The 21168-nt window shown below is 46.9% G+C and overlaps 1 protein-coding gene across 3 annotated transcripts in view; it reads right to left on the bottom strand.

Moving 5' to 3' along the window:
* Window positions 1-1289: 1289 nt before the first annotated feature.
* The window catches only part of arid1ab (AT-rich interactive domain 1Ab), a 55288-nt gene continuing 35409 nt past the window's right edge, over window positions 1290-21168 (bottom strand). For 2 of the 3 annotated variants that reach the window (XM_012922776.4, XM_076879584.1), the window contains exons 5-20: window positions 14331-14571; window positions 13465-13539; window positions 12807-12977; window positions 12001-12301; window positions 10308-10456; window positions 10071-10168; window positions 9779-9988; window positions 9436-9640; window positions 7482-7614; window positions 6930-7105; window positions 6715-6844; window positions 6472-6591; window positions 6195-6291; window positions 5205-6024; window positions 4788-4918; window positions 1290-4691 (exon numbers count right to left, since the gene is read on the bottom strand). In XM_012922776.4, coding sequence (XP_012778230.4) covers window positions 2757-4691; window positions 4788-4918; window positions 5205-6024; window positions 6195-6291; window positions 6472-6591; window positions 6715-6844; window positions 6930-7105; window positions 7482-7614; window positions 9436-9640; window positions 9779-9988; window positions 10071-10168; window positions 10308-10456; window positions 12001-12301; window positions 12807-12977; window positions 13465-13539; window positions 14331-14571 — 4992 coding nt within the window. In that variant the 3' untranslated portion in view covers window positions 1290-2756. The remainder of the gene's footprint in view (window positions 4692-4787; window positions 4919-5204; window positions 6025-6194; window positions 6292-6471; window positions 6592-6714; window positions 6845-6929; window positions 7106-7481; window positions 7615-9435; window positions 9641-9778; window positions 9989-10070; window positions 10169-10307; window positions 10457-12000; window positions 12302-12806; window positions 12978-13464; window positions 13540-14330; window positions 14572-21168) is intronic. The other variant, XM_076879583.1, reaches the window with a different exon arrangement.

Raw genomic sequence — 21168 nt, 5'->3', positions numbered from 1 at the left:
TCAGGTGATACCAGGAGATACTTGCCCTGCAAATCGTCCCACAGTTCCACTTACCATTAAGCCGGCCCCCATTCTTATGTCTGCCATGTATTCATGTACACAGCAGTCAGTGCTCTTCTTGCAGAACTTCAGCATGTAGCCATCTAGCTAGCACTACAAGATGCAAGTGAGCAAAAATGGAGCAACTATGTAAAACAACATTATTTGAAATCAAACATTTGAAACAGCTCAACATATATCAGCAAACAAATGATTTCTGTGCAATTTCAGTCACAGTCTCTGAGCTCAAAGTACAGTTTCATTATTTTAAAATAAGAAAAAAGCATGTTAACGTTTGTCAACTCAAATGTTCAGTGGTAGGGAGCGAGACGTACAATACTAAATTGGTTGGTGAGCCTTTAGAGCCGTTTAAGCTGCACTTTATGTAGATCTCTCCTTTTATTATGATCTGAGTTTGCGGGTGATCTCTGGGACTTATCTATAGCACTTGGGGTTATTTTAGATCCATTGCCTTGAAGCATTCCACTAAAGTCACACACTAAAGCAAGCCGGGACTTTACTTTTTTCCTGCATCTTGATCTCAGTGAGACTTGCTGAATAAATACGACTAAAGTAAAACAACATCAAGAAGCGGCAGCAGGCTTTGAAAACGTACTTGGTGCCACATTTAGCTCAGGCCGACTGTTTTGTTTTTATGGATGCTATTTTGTCTCTCCGTTGAGGACAAGAATGGAAATACTTTAAAACTTCATTATCCTGTCGGCTGTAGCTAAATAAGTAGGGGTGCTCCCCCCCCCCCCCATCACACATTAAACCAGGTGCTCTGCCGTCTCCAAACTGAATTCAACTTTTGTCAAAACATCAGATGATATTCTGGAGGGGAAAAAAAAGTCAGCTTTTCTCGCAGTAAATGTCAGCTCCTAGCTTATCTGTATGTATCGAAGCGCTCTGGCTGTTCCCCAAGTAATGTAAATATATATGTAAATATCAGCATGTGCGACCCAGGGACAAGGACAGCCTTGTAACATGGGGGTGAGATGTCAATCAATACAGGGATGGGAAAACATGGCTGTGCATTCAATAAGCAGCATACTGCACAGAGATGTGCCGTGTCTCCGCATCCGTGTGTAAATATCAAAAGCGTCAGCAAAACACAAGCGCTCTGAGCTGCTTTAGTCGTATCAGATTGTCTCAGCGCGAGTGAAATGCGAGCCAAATAAAAAATTCAGGGCTTTATTCACTGCGGCCTCAACCATGTCAAGAAGAATAATAAATAAATCCACAGCAAATGTCTTACGAAGATTTAATGTACATTTATTCTTAACACGTGGAACATATAGTATAAAGATTTCATACTGAATAAATGATATTCATTAAGCCAAAAAAAAGGAAAAAAGAGGAATTTACATCAAGTTTTTAGCTACATCATCTGAAATACAAATATGCAGAATCCGCATCACTGAAAAAAAAAATAAAATAAAAACAGTTTCTTCATCAAGGTCTAGTTTGTCGTTTATGAAGGAGCTCGAATGGAACCGATTTGTGTTAATATTCTCTACACCCAGACGAACAGAAAGTTGAAGTTGTGTTTACTGAGAGGAGGGGGTGGCGCTGGATCTGACAGCAGCTTAACGACCCCCGTCCCCACGCTCACACAGCGTGATACGAGCGGGGTGAGGCGCTGAAGTAACGGAGAGGGCGGGCGTCAAGTAATCACATGGCGTTCTCGATGCAGGGAAACTCGTCAAAGATTAAAAACGGTGAAGAGCAACAGAAGTCGAGAAAGAGAAAGTGTAATGTACAACATCATATATACACTGCAGCTTGGACTGCATCTAGAGTTGAGGACCAGTCCTAAAGAGGTGACTTTTGAATATAAGGGTCAAGTCATACAATCAAGGGACAAAGAGAAGAGGTCGGGGTGTTGTAGGTTCACCGTACTTTGGGGGGAAAGCCGTTTTTCTCTCTCGACATTTAACTAAAACTGGTTTTAAAAACTACAGTTTGCTGCCAAGCCAGCGGATCTCAGTGTGAAACAGTATTATTACAGTATGTTTACAGTTTTTAAGGTGTACAGTACAGAAAAAAGTCCTACAATCTACTGCACAGGCCTCCCATGACAGACATCTGTTCACAGCCAATAATGTGGTTCCTGTGGGGCTGAGTATATAGCATCCAAAGTTACAGCAATTATACCACACCACAGTCCATGAGTCTATGTAGCCTCCAAACATGAACCATAATATTGTTTAGTCTGTGCCCTCTTTCCCCTGACGACCCACCTCCCCCGAGGGAGAAAGCGAACACGTGTATCCCCCAAACTCACTGTAAACGAGACAGCAACTTTGGTTACAGTTTTTTCTTTTTTTTTTTCTCTTTCTGGAGATTTTTTTTTCAATAAAAAAAAAACAAAAACAAAAAAAAGTCCTTTCTACAGGGCAGCAGCACACTCTGTCCTATGCCTGGGTCCCAGTCTGTTCTTCTTTGCCAGTTTCTTTCAGTTTCAGATGTTTGAAATCAACAGCTACTTCATGATATTCCTTCCTTATAGAGAGAAGCAGGGGTAAGAAAGACAGTGGAATCCGAGTTGATTTTGCATAAATAAAAAAAAAAAAAAAAAAAAAAAAAAAAAACTAAAAAAAAAGGTTTTGCTTTTGTCACTCACGCACAACTAACAGACACGCACGCACGCGCACACACAAAAAGGTGGTTTAGGGGGAATAGAAAGAGGCAGAGCTGAAACCTCTCCACGGCTGTCATGACTGGCCGATCAGAAACAGTACATCACAGATTACTTGGGACACCAGAGAGTTCATAAGTGGGGACATCGAGATGTCCAGTAGCCGCGACTCGTACAAAGTGAATTCAGAGTGGTTTTCTTCCACCTTAGCCAGGGCGTGCAAAGCCCGCGCTGCCCGCCGCATCATGTCCACACTAGTAGGCTCAAACTGGGGTCCACCCTGCATTTGTAGCAGGGAGCTCTGGCTCTGCTGGTACTGCGTAGCCGCTAGGCTGTCCTCCAGGAAGCCCAGTAGGTTGCCCACGCTGCCTTTCTGCACAGCGATCGCTCGCGCTGCAAGGCTGTCACCCTGGGCTAGGTTAGCTAGCAGGATCACTGCCATTTCACGGCAGACGGCCACCTTGCGCTCGCCGACGAGTCGCACGAGCGAGCCGTAGAGCTTCTCCAAGCGGCTGAATGGCGGAGTGGCCAGAATGAGGTCGACGTTGTTGTCCTGGATGCTGAGCTTGCTGAGGGTCTCGAGGACCAGTCTCTGGGGTGAAAGGGAGCCGTGGGGCCCCAGCGTGGGAAAGGGATCCAAGGCCTCTGCTGAAGGGCACACAGCCCAGTGGAGCAGGCCATCAAGGAGAGGCAGGCATATGCTCTCTGGGTAGATAGAAAGGTCCAGCTGGCCGGAGATGTTTGCCAGAGTGACCAGGCAGTTCTCCCTTAACACCTCAAGGCAGTCCCACCACCACTCGTCTCTCTCGCAGCTCACGCCTTCGTCTTCCTCGTCCTTCTCGTAGGTAACAGGCGCCTGTTTGCGTTCAGGGTGCCTGTGGTGGAGCAGCACCAGGCGGCCCAACAGCAACAGGAGGCCAGGGTGTTTGGACAGCTCCAGGTCATTGCCAGGAACGAAGGAGAGGCTCCTCACAATGTTGGAGACGCAGATGCAGCGCCGAGCTAGCGAGTCCTGCCAGTCTGATAGAGTGCTAAGTGGCGTTTCATCCTTGCTGTGAGGTTCATCCTCCAGGATCTTGATGTTGCGGCGGCTCTGGAGATCGGGGTTGATGCTGAACAAATACTTGCCGTTCTCCTTCTGCTCCTCGGCACCTCCACGAACTACTTCCTCCGTGACCGACCCCGGGCGAGCGGATAGTACATCGTCAATGGTGGCAGTGACTGGTGCGCCAATGGGAAGAGGAGGCGTGGTAGTCTTTGTTGGAGACTTGTGAGGTTCAGAAAACTGGGGCTGCTGCTGCCGAACCTTATCGTCACCACTGGATTTAGGCTTCTCTGGGTTTTCTGCTGCTGCCGCTGTCCCATTCACCTTGACCTTCTTGCGGTTGTCAGCGGCCGCTGTTGTTTGTTTTCGCTGCTTGAGAAGCTCCATCCGGCTCTCAAAGTGGGTCTGGATGTGCTCAGTAGTGTCACCACCACCCACGCTCCAGTGTATCAGGCCGCTGTCAAAGCTCTGCCGCTGCCCAAGCTTGGACAAGCGGTTTAGCCGGAAGGGATTCTTCTTCCGCACCACCTTGATGGGGAGTTTATCAAACTTGCTAGCCTGTTTGGGCTTTTCCGAGTGTATACTGGGGTCGTGGGAGAACCCTGAGGTAGAGGTATTGGCTTCCTTGATAGAAGACTCCCTTTCCTTCTCATCTTCCTCATCCTCTGAAGACTTATCTTTGTGGGAGTTCTCCTCTTCCTCCTCCTCCTCCTTTATCTGGACCAGTGAAGAAGTGTCAGGATTGATCTTTGTTTCCTCTACCTCCTCATCCTCTTCGTCCTCCTCGTCCGAGTTCATGTCCTCGCCCTCAGGCATGGGAATTTCATCATCAGAGTCCTCAGCTGCATTGGGGTCTATTAGGGTGCGCTGGCCAGGGTCTCCTACTTCATACTCCTTAAGGATGCCAAAGATCTCAATGAGACAGCGTCTGAAGTACTCCACTACCAGCTCCAGAAATCCAGGTAGCTGTGAAAGCAAAGAAGGTGGTCACTACATTTGACAAGTCATTCTGAAATGTTGACAGAAACAAATGCTAACAGGTTGTGGATGTGTGCAACCTACCTGGCAAAGGTTAAAAGTAGAAATGCTATTGTCATCATACAGCAGAATGTTAATGGTGTCCAAGGCCCAGGTGCTCTCAGCTAATAAGCCAGACTTTAATGACATCATTACCCTCCAAGCCTCAGGAGTGCCTTTGAAAATAGAAACAGAATGAATATAACTAAAAGTAACCATGATCGGTCACTGCAGCTTTAAATAACATGTAAAGGTTTACTAATCTTGGGACTTTAACTCCATACTACATGCAATACATACTACATACTTGTGTCACCTAGTGTGAATACGCAATTTGTATCTGAAAGCTGTCTTAACGCAAACTGAGAAATATCAAATGGTCAATCCAGGTCAGGTAGACATAAGCATATTGTTTATTACATGTGTAATGTTACAAGTTATCAGGCAAATCACATTTTATACCAATGTCTTTCATGGTGAGCCGCCTGCGGGGTTTCAGGTGGGGTTGGGTAGCTTCCACAGAGCCAGGAGGGAAGGCCACATCTCGCCGGATCATGGGTTGCTGCACGGGAGCCTGGCCAATGTGGGACGCGGGAACTGGAGGTCCAGCTTTCTGCACCTTAATTCCAGGATGCATATAGGGGGATTTGCTGGGCGACGTTCTGCTTTCCATGGATCGGGGCATGGATGCTGGGCTCGACACCTGAGGAATGTGGTTTTGGGAAGCCGAGTAGGTGGAGGGCAGGGATCTGGTCATGGGTGGTCCGGAGCCTGCGGGGACAAACGGAGGCTGTCGCTGGTTGGCATGGCCAGGCCACTGTCCCTCGTGGTTCATGCGCTGATCTGATGGCATCATATCTTCTGAGCGGTTCATGCCGTGGTAGCCGGGACCCTGGCCCGACACAGGGGGTCCCTGTCGGTTGGGATAGTTGGGGTAGCCCATCTCATTGCGGCCCTGCCACATTGGGCCCTGGGAACCATCGGGGCCTGAAGGCATGGGACTTGCCATCATTTGGGGAGGCATCGGAGACTGGGAATTGGGGCCTGCAGATGACGGCCCTCGATCCCGTCCGAAGGGGAAGGGGAACTGGTTCTGTGGGCCTGGCGGTCGGCGCTCCCCTCCAGGGTATGCATTATACTGATTATACATGTCCTGCTGGCCCTGGGGCCCCGAGGACTGGGGTCCTGGCTGTTGCTGCCCACTGTAAGGAACGCTGTACATTTCTCCCTCATGGCGCTTGGCAGGAGGACAATACCCACCATCCACAGGACGTTTGTAGTTCTGTCAGCACACAAAATTAAGCATTACAATCCTCAACTGAGCACAATAATTTTAGCAACAGCTCATACTTCTGTTCAGCTGGAACAGAACATAGTACATTACATGAACACTGAAAAGAGAAACCCAAGTAATAATAGGAGTACTGCAAATGCTGGACAAACTGTTCTTACTGGCTGCTGCTGTGGATACATTCCTGGCTGCTGATTTGGGTAAGGCCCACCAGGGGGAGCTCCTTGGCCAGGGAACTGATTTGTATAGGACTCATGCCTAAAAATACACACTCAGATTACTATATTTCTTCATTTCAGTAAATGATTCAGTTACAATAAGAAACTCTGTAAATATCTTTAAATCTATCAATGATCTTACTGACAAAATGCTGACATGCAACCATGTCTCTCCGTTTAATCTTTATACAGAATAGTCTCTGCCCTGAATGGTACAGACCGTTGCTGTGGCGGAGGACGGCTAGGCGAGTACATCCCTGTGTCAGCTCCAGAAGGCATCATGTTGGGCTGAGGAGCTCCCGGTCCCATGTTGACATCAGGGCCCATGCCTGGCTCTTGTCTATAAAAGCAACGAGCAATAATCATGAAGTGATTTGATTTAGTCGGAAAGAGAAAAGGACACTGAAATGGCACAGGTCAGATCACAATCATCTTATCTTATTTACAACTATAGTACATTTACCTTCGTTCATATCCATACGGGTACTGTTGCCTCTGGCTCATTGGCATGTTGGCCATTGGGCCTGGTGGACCTCTGTTATACTGTTCCCCCATTCCACTGTTGGGGCCGGGTGGCATGAACTGTTCCCCTGCTAAAAATAAATAAACATAATATTAGTTATGGCTATGAACGAACCCTTACAGAATCTGGGGTTTGGTTACATGGACGGTGTTCACCTTTCCTCATGCCTCCAAAAGGGTCCTTGTTGGACTCGTAGGGACCCATCCGACCCATCATCTCCGGGGTGCCTATCCCAGGCTGATAGCCCTGAGAGTTGGGAGTCATGGCGTTCCTCCTGGGAAACGCCGGGTCTCCGCCATCAGCAAAGGGATCCTGTAGATTAACACTACTCCTGTAGGAAAACAGATGGCTTTTTAGCAAAATGTGGAATGTGAAAAATTCATAGTAATTAAGACTTTTCTAAGTTTTCTTGTTAATTTCTTTTTTTGAATGTTTTCTGTCTGTCCCTCTAACAAGACACAGAAGACAGTTTTTACTGTAGTCTTCTAAGCCCAAAGTGCATACTTTATAACTATAATCCTTTCATATTCCTGTTGACTAGTCTGGTGTTTGTGTGTACATGTGAACAGAACCCCATCAGTGATAACTTTAAAGCATATTTTGCTGTTTTTCGTATTCCAGTTCTTGCTTCTCTGATCCAATTTCACCACAGGTGGAGATTTTAGTACGAACGCCACAGAAGCACGACGCTGGTTTTTGAATCGTACCTTACGCCAGGCATTGGGGGCATTTGCGTGTGTGGGGTGGAGGCTGGTGTGGGGGGCTTCAGGTCTCCCCCCTCTGCCATTGAACTAGTGGTTGACTGAGGGGTTTGGGGTCCTTGCAGGGATCCAGAACCAGCTGCAAAACACAAGGATACACACAATGACTAAGTGGGAGAAAAAACAAACAAAAGAAAAACAGTCAAGTGCTCTGGTTTGTAACACTCAGAGATTCCAGAGAATTCAAAGAACATCCCTTTCTCCTCCTCCTCCTCGCTCGAGGAATAAAGGCAAGAGCTGATAGTTGATAGTGAGGCGGGTTAGGCAGAACACTGCTGGGGGCTTTTAGAGCACATGCTGCTTTTGGCAATCCTAAATCCCATTAAGAAATTCCTGAGCGCTGCACAGTTTGTGTCGAGCTGACTGGCTTTTGAGTGCATAGCCAGCAAAAAATCTTGAATCTTCCTGCTCATCACAGGATGGCTGCCCCCTCCTCAAACACCGCTGGGCTCCAGGAACCACCAGGAAACAGTGATGTAAACCCTCACTGTGACAGATTACTGCCTGGGCTGTAGAGACAGGAGACAGCCAGCTATGTGTGAATGTGTGTGACTGATATTTTGTTTGTGTTGTGTGTGTGACATACTAGCAATCATCCTTAACTTCAGCTCAGGACTTCTCACTATTAGCAAGCCAGTCTGATGAGTCACAGGTTCCCATTCATTAAACTGGCACACACACACAAACACACACAACACCCGGGTCACTGGCAGGTCACAGTTATTCACATTTTCTCACATCACCCTCTTGCCTCTCGAGCTCTCACGCATGCACACAACATTCATTGGCTCACCCTCCCTCACCCCCTCCTCCCTCTGGGCAGGGATTTCCCTCTACTAAAGATGAAGGGAGGGAGGGCATGATAGAAATAGAGTCAGAGAGAGAATCGTGTGACTTTTACACACACACACACACAGTCACACACACACACACACACACAAAACCCTCTTCCCCCATTCATCATTTCTGGCTCAGCACTAATCTCCAGGGAGTGTTGCCGTGCTGCTGTAGCCCAGGGCCAGGCACCAGGCAGCGAGGACACGCCACTGACGGAGCATCGCTATCGCCAAATCACCTCCTGCCTTTCTCCTGCCATTACTTCCTCCACCACCCCCACCCCCAAAACCCTCCCCTGCCCTTCTTTCGTACTAACTAGAGGGCTGATGCCAGCTGACAAGCACCCTGATGTCTCCTGTAACAACACCCCGGCGCTGACTCAGTGCCCCGTGTCTGACAGCCTGGGTCTCAGCCAGACTGAAGCAGCATGTGGTTGCTCCCGGTGTGGTTGCTCCTGGCAGCTATAAACAAGGAGTCCCCTCCAAAATAAACAGCATCTCATGCAACAAGCAATGACCCTTCCTGGCTGCAACCTCCTCACCCTTAACAACTGGTATGAATGAGCGCCAGTTCATCCGCTGACTTTTACCCAGTTCATTGAAACATTTAGCATTCTGCTGTCATCACCGTTGCCACAAAAATCAAAGTGGGGAAGTCGGAAAGGACAAGTCTTTCGTCATGTCCTGTGCAAATGCCAAGGACTATTCCCCCAAGGCATGTGTTTGTGGAACCGTCCAAAGGACTTACAGCTACGCCGCCGTCATTTATAACTCCTACGATATAGGGGAGCAGCGATTTATGGAGGGTGGCTGCTCCTACATGAGATGACAAACAATGCTCTATGAATGGCTTTAAAAACGGCAATTAATGGGATATAATAAAATAGACTAGTTTATAGACAGCTGATGTGAGGCAAATAGAGCAGAGATGATGTTATGAATTGTACTTAATCCAAACTGCGCCCAAGGGAGAAAAGGAAATCTGAAATAAGCTTCATTCATTGCATTTTAAATCTAAGGAGGCAGTAAACTGTGTGACAGTGAAGCGGAGCAGCAGCGCTCACCTGGGCTGGGAGGCTGGATTTTGGGCTGGTTCTTTTTGGTGTCCGTGTTGAAGAAGTCTGGGGGAGGGTCCTCGCCGCGCTCCATTTTGCACTCAAAGGCGTACAAACACTGGATGTACTGTTTTTTGAGCGAGCTGGCTGCGCTGCTCGACGTGCCCACGTTCAGGTTGGTAGCCAGCTCCCTCCACTTCTTGTTCTTGTTCACCTGGTGGGCGAGAGAGGAAGGAGGTGGTTCAGAAAGCTGTATACGAATTTTTTTATTTATTTATTTTTTTAAATTACCGACGATCGTCCTTCTGATCTGAAGGATTCACATCAAATTCAGGTGGAAGTCCAGGTGTACCTGGGTGAGGCCGCCGATCTCTTTGACGGATATGTAGAGCCTGAAGAGATCGAGGGGCTTACGGCCCACAGCGGGAAGATTGTTCATGCCCATGGCTTTCTCCTCAGCAAAGGCCAAGTATCGGTCCACCCAAATTTTCCTCTCTGGCTCCGGGCCAAGCTCGTACAGACGGGTTATTTTCTCATTGGTGATGGTGGAAGAGCTCGACTTCTGTTGGACGGGTGACGGAAGAAAATCGTAAGAACGAGAAAAAGGGAGGGCGGGGGAAAAAAGCTGGACTTTGAATGTGTACCTTCTTGGATTCTGGCTTGGGAGTCCCGTCCACTTTGTTGTTCATCTTCGGAGCAGGATTCATTTTGTCCATGCCAAACTCTGAACTTGGAGCCATTCCTGGGAGAACGGGGCAATGACAGAAGGGTATAAAAATAAAACGATTACCAGTCTATAAAACTGTTTTATAGACACAACCCTCAGGCCTGCAGCTGTACTCCAATCACCTGATCAGGGCTATAGTTTCACTTGTACTCACCAGGGCTATTGTTGGCTATGTTTGCTCCTGCCATTGGATACGGCCCTGGCCCACCTTGGTTTATCATACTGTGCATGCTGTTCATGCCTGGGCCATACGGAGAGCCTGCTCCCATCATGCCCTGGGACATGTTAGGATAGCTGGGTGGCCTACAGAAAAGAATGCTTGATTAGAAGAAATGCTAAAAAACAATAACCACAAAGAAACAACAGGATGATTAAAAGTTGCCACCCCTGTAGCAGAAACGAGAAATACTGGTCAGTTAAACTACTTATTTCTATTTTTCTAATGTCAAACCGAGTTAACATGTTGTTTCTAAGACGGCAAGCAGCAACTTGCCACTGCCAGGGCACACAGTCCCACTCTTTGTGACAGGAAGTTGTAAACAAGCAAGCTGGGGAGGTAGGGTAGATGAAATCCCTGTGAGTCAGTGCAGTTCTGCAGAATTTTATTCCAGATAATGAATGGTACTATCTCGAGGCTGTGTCAGAGTGAAATTAGTGCTGTTTCTACAATGGTCACTTGAACCTGGCTCCAAAAGAAAGTCAGTCTCCACAGACTCAGATGTTTCAAAAAGCGTGTTCACAGCCTGATACAAAAAAATGTGGCTTTGGCTTCTATAAATATTTTCCTGTAGAACAAGTCCACAGTGACTGACTGTTGTTTTTAACTTAAACATTCAGAGACTTTTATGGCCGCTATGACTGACAGATGCGCTGACACAGGCGGCTGGAGGTGAGCTACGTCTCAGCGCTGCTAATTCGAGTCTCTGAACTGGACTTCCTCACGGTGTTTGTGCTGTTGCTCCCTTTTGGATAAATTTTAATGGAATTTTCTGACAAATAATATGGTTTGCTGTCAACTTAATCGTACTACCCAGCCCATCCAATATGTCTGTGCAGCAGTTTTTGGTGAATGCAATTCTAGCATTCTATTTTTCTACCTTAATTTGAGCAAAGAGTACAAAAATAAGAAAAAAAAAAACATTTCATAGACGCAACCTTAGGGCCTTGTCCAAATATGGTCATGTTTCCTTTTAAAAAACAAAACATAAGCATCAAAACGTTGAGTCCAGAAAGAATTCTTCTGATTATTGTGCTAATTTTAACTTTTTTCTCAGCGATTCTACAGTAGTTGACTAATCTAATTATTTTCACCTATTTAATCAACTAATAATTAGTCAGAAGTAATCCCTGAAAGGATCCACTGCAAATACAGACTTTGCCTGACTGAATTATGTCTTTTCCTTCACAGAGTTCAGTTTCATTTGTAGGAAACATTAATTTAAGTCACAGGGTACCATTTGCCAAGCCCACAAGAGCTGCTCTGTAGGCTCAACAGGCATCCCTGGATGTGATTCAGTGATTGCAGGGACCATCTCCTCTTCTGTGATAGATAAGCGTTTGGGCTACTGCCACCACTCAAGCACTAAAACATGTAACAGACTGGCTTGTGTGTGAGGCAAACCAAGGAGACAGACAGACACACACACACACACACACACACACACACACACACACACACACACACACACACACACACACACACACACACACACACACACACACACACACACACACACACACACACACACAGCAAAGTGATGAGAAAATCTCCTTAAAGCTATAAATTCAATGACCCTCAACAGTCACAGGCTCACACAGATGTCACTGATGCAGCCAGGAGCACCCACCTGTTGTGTATAGAGTTTGTTGGTCCGTGGTGCACGGAAGGACCACCATCCTTCCTCGTCATGACCGGAGGGGGACACATGCCGGACCCCACCTGAGGAGGCATGCCGCCCATATTGGAGGCCATGGCAGGACCGTAAGGCCGAGTGCCCATCTGCCCAGGACCTATCCTGCCCGGTGGCATGCTTCCATACGGAGCCCCGCTGCCCTGACCGGGAATGGGGTTCATGGAGCCACCCATGCCGGGGCCACTGGGGTAATTGGCGTTGGGCATCCCTGTGTAGCCGGGCTGCCTGGGATAACCTGAAAGTGTTACAGATCAACATTTAGAGTTTCATGCCCTCCTGCTGTGTTTCAGCCTAAAACAGATCTCATCTAGTCACTTCTCACTGACGGGATAAAGAGTTTCACCAGTCCGGCTCTAAATTTACCTCAGCTTGTCAGAACAAGCAGCCTGATGAAGCGGGCTTTATCTGGCTCCCGCCTTTCTCTGCTATGACTCATAGCAGAACTTCTTCAAAGCCCACAGAAACCATCTGAGACTTCAAAGTGCACTGATATAATTTCATGAATGTAAGAAGTGAGAGGAAACTTCAAAGCCTCTTAGAAAAAAAAAATCTGGGCTATCTGTGAAACTGTGATGGTCACAGGACAACCACTGTAAACTCATTCATAATATTTTGAGTATTAAAAAAAGAAAAAAAGTCTGCTTGATATGACAGAGCGGAGACACTGCACTCTTATTTTTCCTGCTGTACAGAAGGCCCTCAAAGCAACACCACCCAACACTCACAGCCTCATGTCTCACCTGGCGGGCCGTACTGGCCCCCCTGAGGGACGTAGTTTCCCATGGTATTGTTCTGAGGATAAGGGCCCATCCCACCATGGATCTGCACTCCTGAAGACTGGCGTGGAGATAAGGCCGAGCCAGGCTGTCCAGGGGACCCGTAAGGAGGCATCTGAGGATTGCGCATGTACACTGGAGAAAAGACAGGGAACATTAAGCAACACTGTTAGTTTTTTTTACACACACATATATCAAAGTTTGATTAATTCAGCAACCAATAGTAAGTGGTAATAATTAGATGCCGATTGTATCTTATGTTAAACACTTAATGTTAAAAAAAACCAAGAAAATAAACAAAAAAACAACAAAAACAAAACTCCACGCTACATCTGCTTTAGCATACATTTGCACAACACATTATGGCTCAAGCTCTTCACTTCCTCACAAACACAACACAGTACAGTGTGTCTGCCTGCTCTCATTTGACCTGGCAAGTAGAGCACATTGTTATTTAGAAGCACAGCCTGGGGGAGTGCTTGCAGATGGGAGGAATGCATACAAGTGCAAACAATCACACCTAAAAGCTGCTGAGAATGGGGCGCACACACTGCTGGCCACTGAGCACATGAGGAGATACTCTTTAAAGGTTTCTGTTTGCAAACATTTCCAACACACTCACCTCTGTCCTGGCTCATGGATGAGTGCATGATGCTGTCTGACTGGACGCTGGGCGGCCGAGGAGGCATCTGATTACCTGCGGGACAGCGATGACATGGGTCTGAAATTACCGTGGGAACTGCGGAAATTTGTCTCCTTTATTTACAATCAGTTCTTGCTCTTAAACTTTGGCCATAAAATGAGTGTGACCCAGTCACATTCAAGCTAATAAACTGTGGCAAGTCTCTCCACAATGAGCAGAGGGTGGCACTGTAACCTCCGTCTCTCCGTCAGCGAATGGTTTACTAGCATCATGTTAGGAGAAACTTAAAGTTCCATATCTTGCAAATCGCTTCATAAATTACAAATGTGATCCGCATCGAGTTTTGAATTAAAACTCTAAATCTGTCTGTTTTTTATTACATATGTCAGACAGGATTTCTGCTGGATACGATGAATAGCTGACTACAAAGACATTGAAATTATTGTTGTTGGTTAGCCGTATCGAGCAGGTCCATTTTTACATTTAGCAGTCTTTGGCAAGTGAAAATAAATAACTGCTCAGTTGTTTCAGGACATCATATTTATGGTGATTTTCCTGTAAATATTCTGCATTTGTACTTTATCTACTGACACCCACATAATGCTATGTATTATTCTTCTAGAACAAACTTGGTTTTAATTTTCACATTTTTCCTTGCCATAAAATCCCCCTACGTAGTCTTTCGCAGCTGAATTTCAGATTTCAAAGACCATTTCAAAACGACTGAACTTAAAGACCGGAAGATCTAAAACAACTGTATTAAAGCAGAGTAGAAACAGAATAATGTTTTAGCTGTGTGCTGCTGTAGGTCTGAAACAACAGTATTAACGGTATTGTGCGTTTACCTGGCACAGCAGCGGGGGACAGGGGGCCGGTGCGAGAAGGGGTGACGCTAGCTGGGGAACCCACAGGTGACGGCGAGGGTCCACGTATGCCCGGAAGGTGAGGCGAAGTGTGCGGGGAGAAGGGTGACTGGGCCGGGTTGCTCTGCTCGCCCTGGCTGCTGGACACGCCCGAGGTGCTGACACCCGGGCTCAAAGCGCCTTCTGTACCAGTGGGAAGGTCGTCGATGGAGCCGGATAAATCCTTGAAGGAGAAGAGCAACAGAACATGAGTCGACGATGACACTGCATTCGTTCGTTTACACTGTAACAAGTGGCTTAACAAATTTATTTTTACAATTCACATCACCAACTTGTTACTGATAACAAGTCAACACATTTCGCTCTCGCTTTTCCATAAAGTATCAGTTCCTACAGCTTGTGGAAGCATTTGCATCATTTTGTGAAGCGATGATGACTCAGCTGCTGATGAGTTCTCCTTAACATGAAGAACCACCAAGCAGATAAGCAGCTCCAGAACAGCGGCGAGGCCCACAGACGAGGAGAAAAGGGCCAGTGCTACAGTTCTCAAGCTGTAATGGCTAGCCGTTAGCTAAACGTGTAGCTATGAAGGGAAATTACCAAGCAATTAGCAATATCAACTCGATATGCAGTGAAGTGTAGTCAGTAGGTACACCGGGATAGATATCATATCATTACAATTGCTGTAGTAAGGCATGCTAGTCTAATCAAAGATGAAATGTTCAGATATGGTTCTGGTAACAAATGAAGCAGAAATCCACCAGAGTTATGGAGTTATTCTCTTCTTTGTGATACAACCATGATCATGGCATCGGGGCTGCGGCAAAAAGACGCATTGTCCAACAAGTTGCCTTTAAAAGTAACTGATGAGCATATGGGCTAAAAATACAGAACAAGAAAACTGTTCAGGTTTCATCAGACAAAACAAAAAAAAAATCTCTGCCACTCATTGTGGAGGCTCAGCTTATGATGGGAAGAGAGAAATTAAGTGGAAGAACTGATACTTGATATCAAAGGTAAGGGTGTGTGTGTGCACTGGGATGTAAATGAGGCTCTAAAAATGTATAAAACCTAGAAAAAGAAAGCGGCTTCATTCTGGGAATCACATTTGGGAGAAATGAATAAGAAACGATGAATATATTCAGGCTTTTCTCCTCCTGACCTGCATGAGGAGGGTGAGACTGTTTTATTTTCAGTGTCATGTCAAAGTCAAGAGAAGTCAAATCAAGTGAGTGGAAATCCAAATGGGCACTGATGCATTACAGCAATCTTTGCCCTCACCGGGGTGTGTATGTTACTCTCTCATAGAAGGCTGCCAGCCCTATTACAGTTCAATAATACATTTGGGTACAATGACTTCTTTTCCCACCTTTTTAAAAATACTCCACACATCACTCCCATAATGCCGATAATGATCCATGCTGGCAAGGAGAACTGAGTTTGACTTGCAAAGAGAAAGTGGGGGGAAAAAAACAAACATTTGAAGCGAGTCATCTCGGGAGGCAGTTGAAATAATTGGTGCTGGGCACGGGCTCTGGTGCCATGTGGTGTTGTTATTGAGCCTCGCTGGCTGCGACACAAAGACGGGCGGGCGGGCAGGAAGGTAGGAAGGCAGCCGGCAATGATTATGTTTGTGGGAAGGTGAATGTTTACACACTGGCCACTCACGTGGAGACCATGTGCTCACTCAGAAATGCAAGCTCATCTGCCAGTCACATTGGAGGAAGGGAAAAAAATGGGAGGGAGTGAGGAGGAGGAGGAGGAGGAGAAGGAGGGGGTGGGAGAGAAAAATAAAGCAGCACTCATTGGATTGTGGCCAACTATTCCCATAGAAATCTCACACTCGCAGGCTGGCTGCAGCCCCGAAGCCGGCGGTTTTGCACTTGAAACGGCGCCCGTTGCTATTTTTGGGATGTGACCTGATGGAGGAACCCCAGAGGGAGTGACAGGAGGACAACGCTGATTCAGAATCCACCCTTCCCTCCCCCTCCAATCCACCCTCACCCCGTTCCTTCGGCCCTCCCTCCCTCCGGCTCTTCCTCTCCTGCTCCGGCGACTGCACAAACCCAGGCCTCTCTGACCCACACTGGAAATACGGCACCAACAAAACCACGTGAAACGCAGCAGGAAGGGAGTATCGCACTCCAAAGTGTTTCCCTGGCTGACGCCCAATTAATGTTCTCAAATGCAAAAGTGGGTTAGAGGCACATCATTAGGTCTTCGTGCTTTGGAATCAAGAACAGGGAACCGAACAGCGTGACATTCTTTGCTCAAACAACCATAGCAGGAACCCTTTTTCCAGCAGCCAGCATCGTCAGCTGACCTACACCCACCCCCTCCTTCTCCTGTTCCCAACCAAGAGATCACAAGACTGGTCATCTGACAGAGGGCTCCATCTGAAGGGCTCCGACTGGCCAGATGCCACGATGACCACCTCTGTAGTTGGTACTCACAGAGACTCAGAAGCTGCTGCTCAGAGTCAAATCTCAGCCACAAAACAAGTTCTAAACCACGGCTTCCTCAACACAGACCAAAGAGGAAAGGATTCAGTTAGTGGGTTCAGCTGAGGAGACACCTCAGCAGGAGGATGCACACTCAAGACGAACAAACTGTCATCATGAGACAGAAAAAAGGATTTAACACATGATCGTGGATGTGGGGTACTTCTAGAGATCCATGGGGGTGTAAAAGCAGAACAAGATCAATCGAGTATATCAGTCGTCATTCTTGGTAGTACCGCCTCACAGTGGCTTTTAAACCATATTAAGATTTGGGGATTGAGGTAAACTGTCTGATTATTATAGTTTGTGTAGTTTCGTTTGTGTAGTGGAGTTTCTGCCTTTTTTTATTAAGCCTATTTTCAGTTGACAGATTTACTTTTAATCAAAGGTTGGCAGTGATGTAACTCCAAACTAGTTACGCATGAAACACACATTTATGTTGTCGTCTTGGAGCCTAGAGGTTGATGACCACCAGCTACACACAGAGACAAGAATCATGCCATTAAAGCAACTATCACTTTACACCAATCAAGATTAGATGGGTTAGGATGGCGGGTTAAAGGTACGACCACCATATTATCACGCAATACCAGGATTTCAACGATCTTTGGCTGTGTTTGGGTTCCAACGACCATTTCCAAGCAGCATTGATTAAAGCTCAAGAGAATCATATTAAATAACCACGTTTGCATTGTTCTGGTGCTAAAATTGAACTCCTAACTCTGAGACGGACTGTTAGCGGTCGTCATTCCTGCCACACTTTAAAGTCCACTGTGTGGCGTGCATGGCTAATTGGTACACTGAAGTGTGCATCATGTGTCCAGCAAAAAGCTGGGATTGAGTTAGCTGGAATAAAGTTGTGAGAGCAGTCTTCCATTTTTATTTTCCTCCAGATTACAGAATATCTGTAAGAAACAAAAGGAAGCTGGTTGGTGCTAACAGGTCCAGACTGGGACCAGAATAAATCAGCAGGACTTTAAAGTGACATAACATCTGAGAAAAACAGGAAAGTAAACAAAAAAACCCCCAAACAAATGTGTTTTTGTGACAACGCTGCATGGTACGGCATGAAAACCGCAAAATTTAAAATATCCCTTAATGGCCCGATAACGCCGGCAAAAGCTCCGTTTGTGCAGCCTGTGTGCACTGCTACAGTGGCACGTATGCAGCGTACAGACTGAGCTCTTTAACATTCTGTAAATATCTGACAGCTCTGAATCCTCAGCTTGGATAGGCAGAAGAATTGTACACACACACACACACACACACACACACACACACACACACACACACACACACACACACACACACACACACACACACACACACACACACACAAGCTCCTACCTACTCCCACTCTGCAGTCATTGATTTTTCCCAGCTCAATACTGCACAGCACCAGCCTGTTCTGCTGACTGCACAAGCCGGACAGCGAGGAGAGGACGGAGGGGGAGGGGTGGTGGATGCTGGTGATACTGATGCTGCTGAGGCTCTGCTATTCAACACGCTCATTATTTAAGGCAAATGATGAAGAGGAGGAGAGAGGACATAGATCAGGCATGAGGAGGAGTTGAGAGGTGGCGTGGTTAAGTTGGAGTAGCGTGTGAGCACAGGTGGGGTGTGTGACTCTGTGTGTGGAGGGGGGGGAGCTTGAAGGAAGGTCACAGCAGCATTATCAATGGCAAATATGACAACTGACAATATGAAAATACAGAAACGAGCCATTTCTCTATGTGCAGGGGAAGAAAGGGGAGGACCGGCGAGCCGTGTTGCAGAGAGAGCAGCAGAGAAGCTGCAGCTCTTTCTGTAGAAAGCCTCTCTGTGGCAGCCATTTTGTGCTTTTTCCCAGCACTGCCTAACATGGAACTTCAGAGCTGAGAAGTGCAGAACAGACTTCGGGAGCTTTCAAAGGCTAAAAAGCAGCGTTTCGAACGATGAATTCGTTTCAAATTCATTTTAAAAACGATACAAACTTTCCAGAATTTTATTCTTCTTCGTCTCCTTCTTCTAACGCACTTCTTGTTCACAAATGCTGAAAATCTTCGCTGCTCCCACAATTCTTACATTCTCCACATCTCTCTCGCCCGTGCTGTCTCTGAGTCATCTGCTCTGCTCTCTGCCGTCCTAATGTATTCCATTTGCAGATTACTTCACTGAATCAATCAAGCTCGACCAGAGCCATTAGTCTGCCAAGCCAGCCTTTTTTCTCCCTCTTTTTTTTCTTTGGTAGGTTATGAGAAGCAGAAAGTGGAAGAAGCAGCGTAGTGGCTCGGAGTTAATGACACGTATCTGGAACATGTAACCCTGGTCAGTGGTGTAACTAGATCTGGTGGTGGTGGTGAGGAGGAAGAGGAGGAAGAAGAGAAGGGAGGGGGGGTGCCAAAGTTCATCTTTGAGTCACACACTTGCCCTGACCCGCTTCATTCTGTCATCCTCAGACCTCAGAGTCTCACCCGCTGCCTGGGCTGGCAAGCTTCCTCGTTCTCAGGCCTCCAGATGCTGAACACAATATATACAGCAAAGAACAAAACAAAACAAACCCAGCTCGCTCAGAGTCGACACATCCGCTGTGGCAAAGTGAAGAGAGTAAGAAGAAAGGGATGGAAGAGGAAGAGGGGGAAGCTGGCTGCATGTCAAGGGCTGCCATGGTTACTGTGATCCACGTGGTTGACACGTTAGAGCCGACACAGTCCCTCCCCCCTGTTGCTGCCATTCCTAGGTCTGCATGTCTCTGTCGACGGCCTCCCTGCGTGCCTGGCAGGGTCACGGTGCAGTCAGCTACTACAAAAGAAGAAGCCCGTCATTGTTACAGGAAACGCAGACGCACCAAAGCCCTGTTCACCCCCCCACACCCCCCAATATCCCTCCAGCTCCTTTAATTACATTTGTTGGGGAGGCCTGGGAGACAACACGGAAGCACAAAGCGGACAGGGCACGCTCAAACTTTGTCCTTTTTTTTGCCATCTCATTCTGGAGATGTTTATGTTTATATGCCAACGACCTCGTCAGCAGAGCACTCCAGCGCTGCGCATTTACCACTTGTTCAGGACAAAGTAGGCTTTTGATATCAGAATGGGGTCATGGGAAAAGTCATCGCTTCCCTTTCAAGCTTAAGATCAAGTGAATTTTTTTTCCTCAGCGCAGTTTCTCTTCTCTTTCTCTCAGCTCAGAATCTGAATGTGCTGACTTGACTTACTGAGCCCAAAAGCACATTATCTCTCGCCTATGATCAGAGCGCTTGTCTTCATCATTCACCAATGACACACAGTCCTTAGACAAAGTACAATTTAAGATATTTGTTCTGTCAAACCACCAGTCAATGCTACATTACCATGAAATGCCAGCGGGTTGCTAAAAAGAAGACAGACGTGTGGGCGTTGCCGACATGTCAGCCGCCACCCCAGAGCCTCCACCTGTATCTGGGGACTGTATCCACATACCAAGGGCTGATGGGAAGTCAACCAAAGACCTGGGGAGAGGCTGCTCCAGCCCCAGCTCAAGATTTGCAGGGCTGAGCTCAACCATAAGGGGGCACTCCCATCCCACTATGAGGGAAGAACTGGAGAAAGGAGGAGAAGCAAGGCAGGCCCCTGCCTCAAACAGCAGCAGCAGCAGCCATTACAGGGTTTCACACACACACACAGCACAGACAGACGAGAAACTCCAGGCACAGCCAAAGCACCCTATAGGTGCGCCATGCACCCTTACCATATATATATGCCACCGAGCAGATGACTCGAACCCCAGTTAGTGTTTGAAATTAACAAATCGCATTTGTGCAATTTCATCTCCCCAAGGTAAATAACAAAGGTGGATAGTGACAACAACAGCAGGGTGTCACAACGCTCACAGCACCCTGCTGGGGACAGATATCTCAGACACAATGTCTACTACCTCCACAGATGAGCAAGCTCAAACTCCCGAGAGATCAACATTACACTGCTACTTTATCAGCAGCGTGGGTAGGATAATAACATGGAACAGAAAGTAGAAGATGAAAGAGTGAACCAGCAAAAACAAAAAAAGGGGAGGATGCCACGATATACGAAAATCTAATCCTTCTGACACTGATCGGTGCTGTTCAGCTTTTACTTTGCTGTGTGATACAGGCTTGCAGTAAAAAAAAAAATCTAGGCCAACTATGAATCTTAATCAATAAGTAGGGAGGTCTTTTTTAAACGCTCCACATTTGCCTAATTGAGCTTCACTGTGGGGGTAACAGGGAAAAAAAAGGAGGTGTGCAATGCACACAAACACTGCAGCAGCCTGTGTGGAGCTACCACAGAGTAGATGAAGGGAGGCGGTGGAGAGGAGGAGGA

The sequence above is a fragment of the Maylandia zebra genome, linkage group LG22, assembly GCF_041146795.1.
Source record: "Maylandia zebra isolate NMK-2024a linkage group LG22, Mzebra_GT3a, whole genome shotgun sequence".
Taxonomy (NCBI): domain Eukaryota; kingdom Metazoa; phylum Chordata; class Actinopteri; order Cichliformes; family Cichlidae; genus Maylandia; species Maylandia zebra.
Note: the sequence above shows the minus strand (reverse complement) of the source record. Positions and strands in the feature narration are given on the sequence as shown.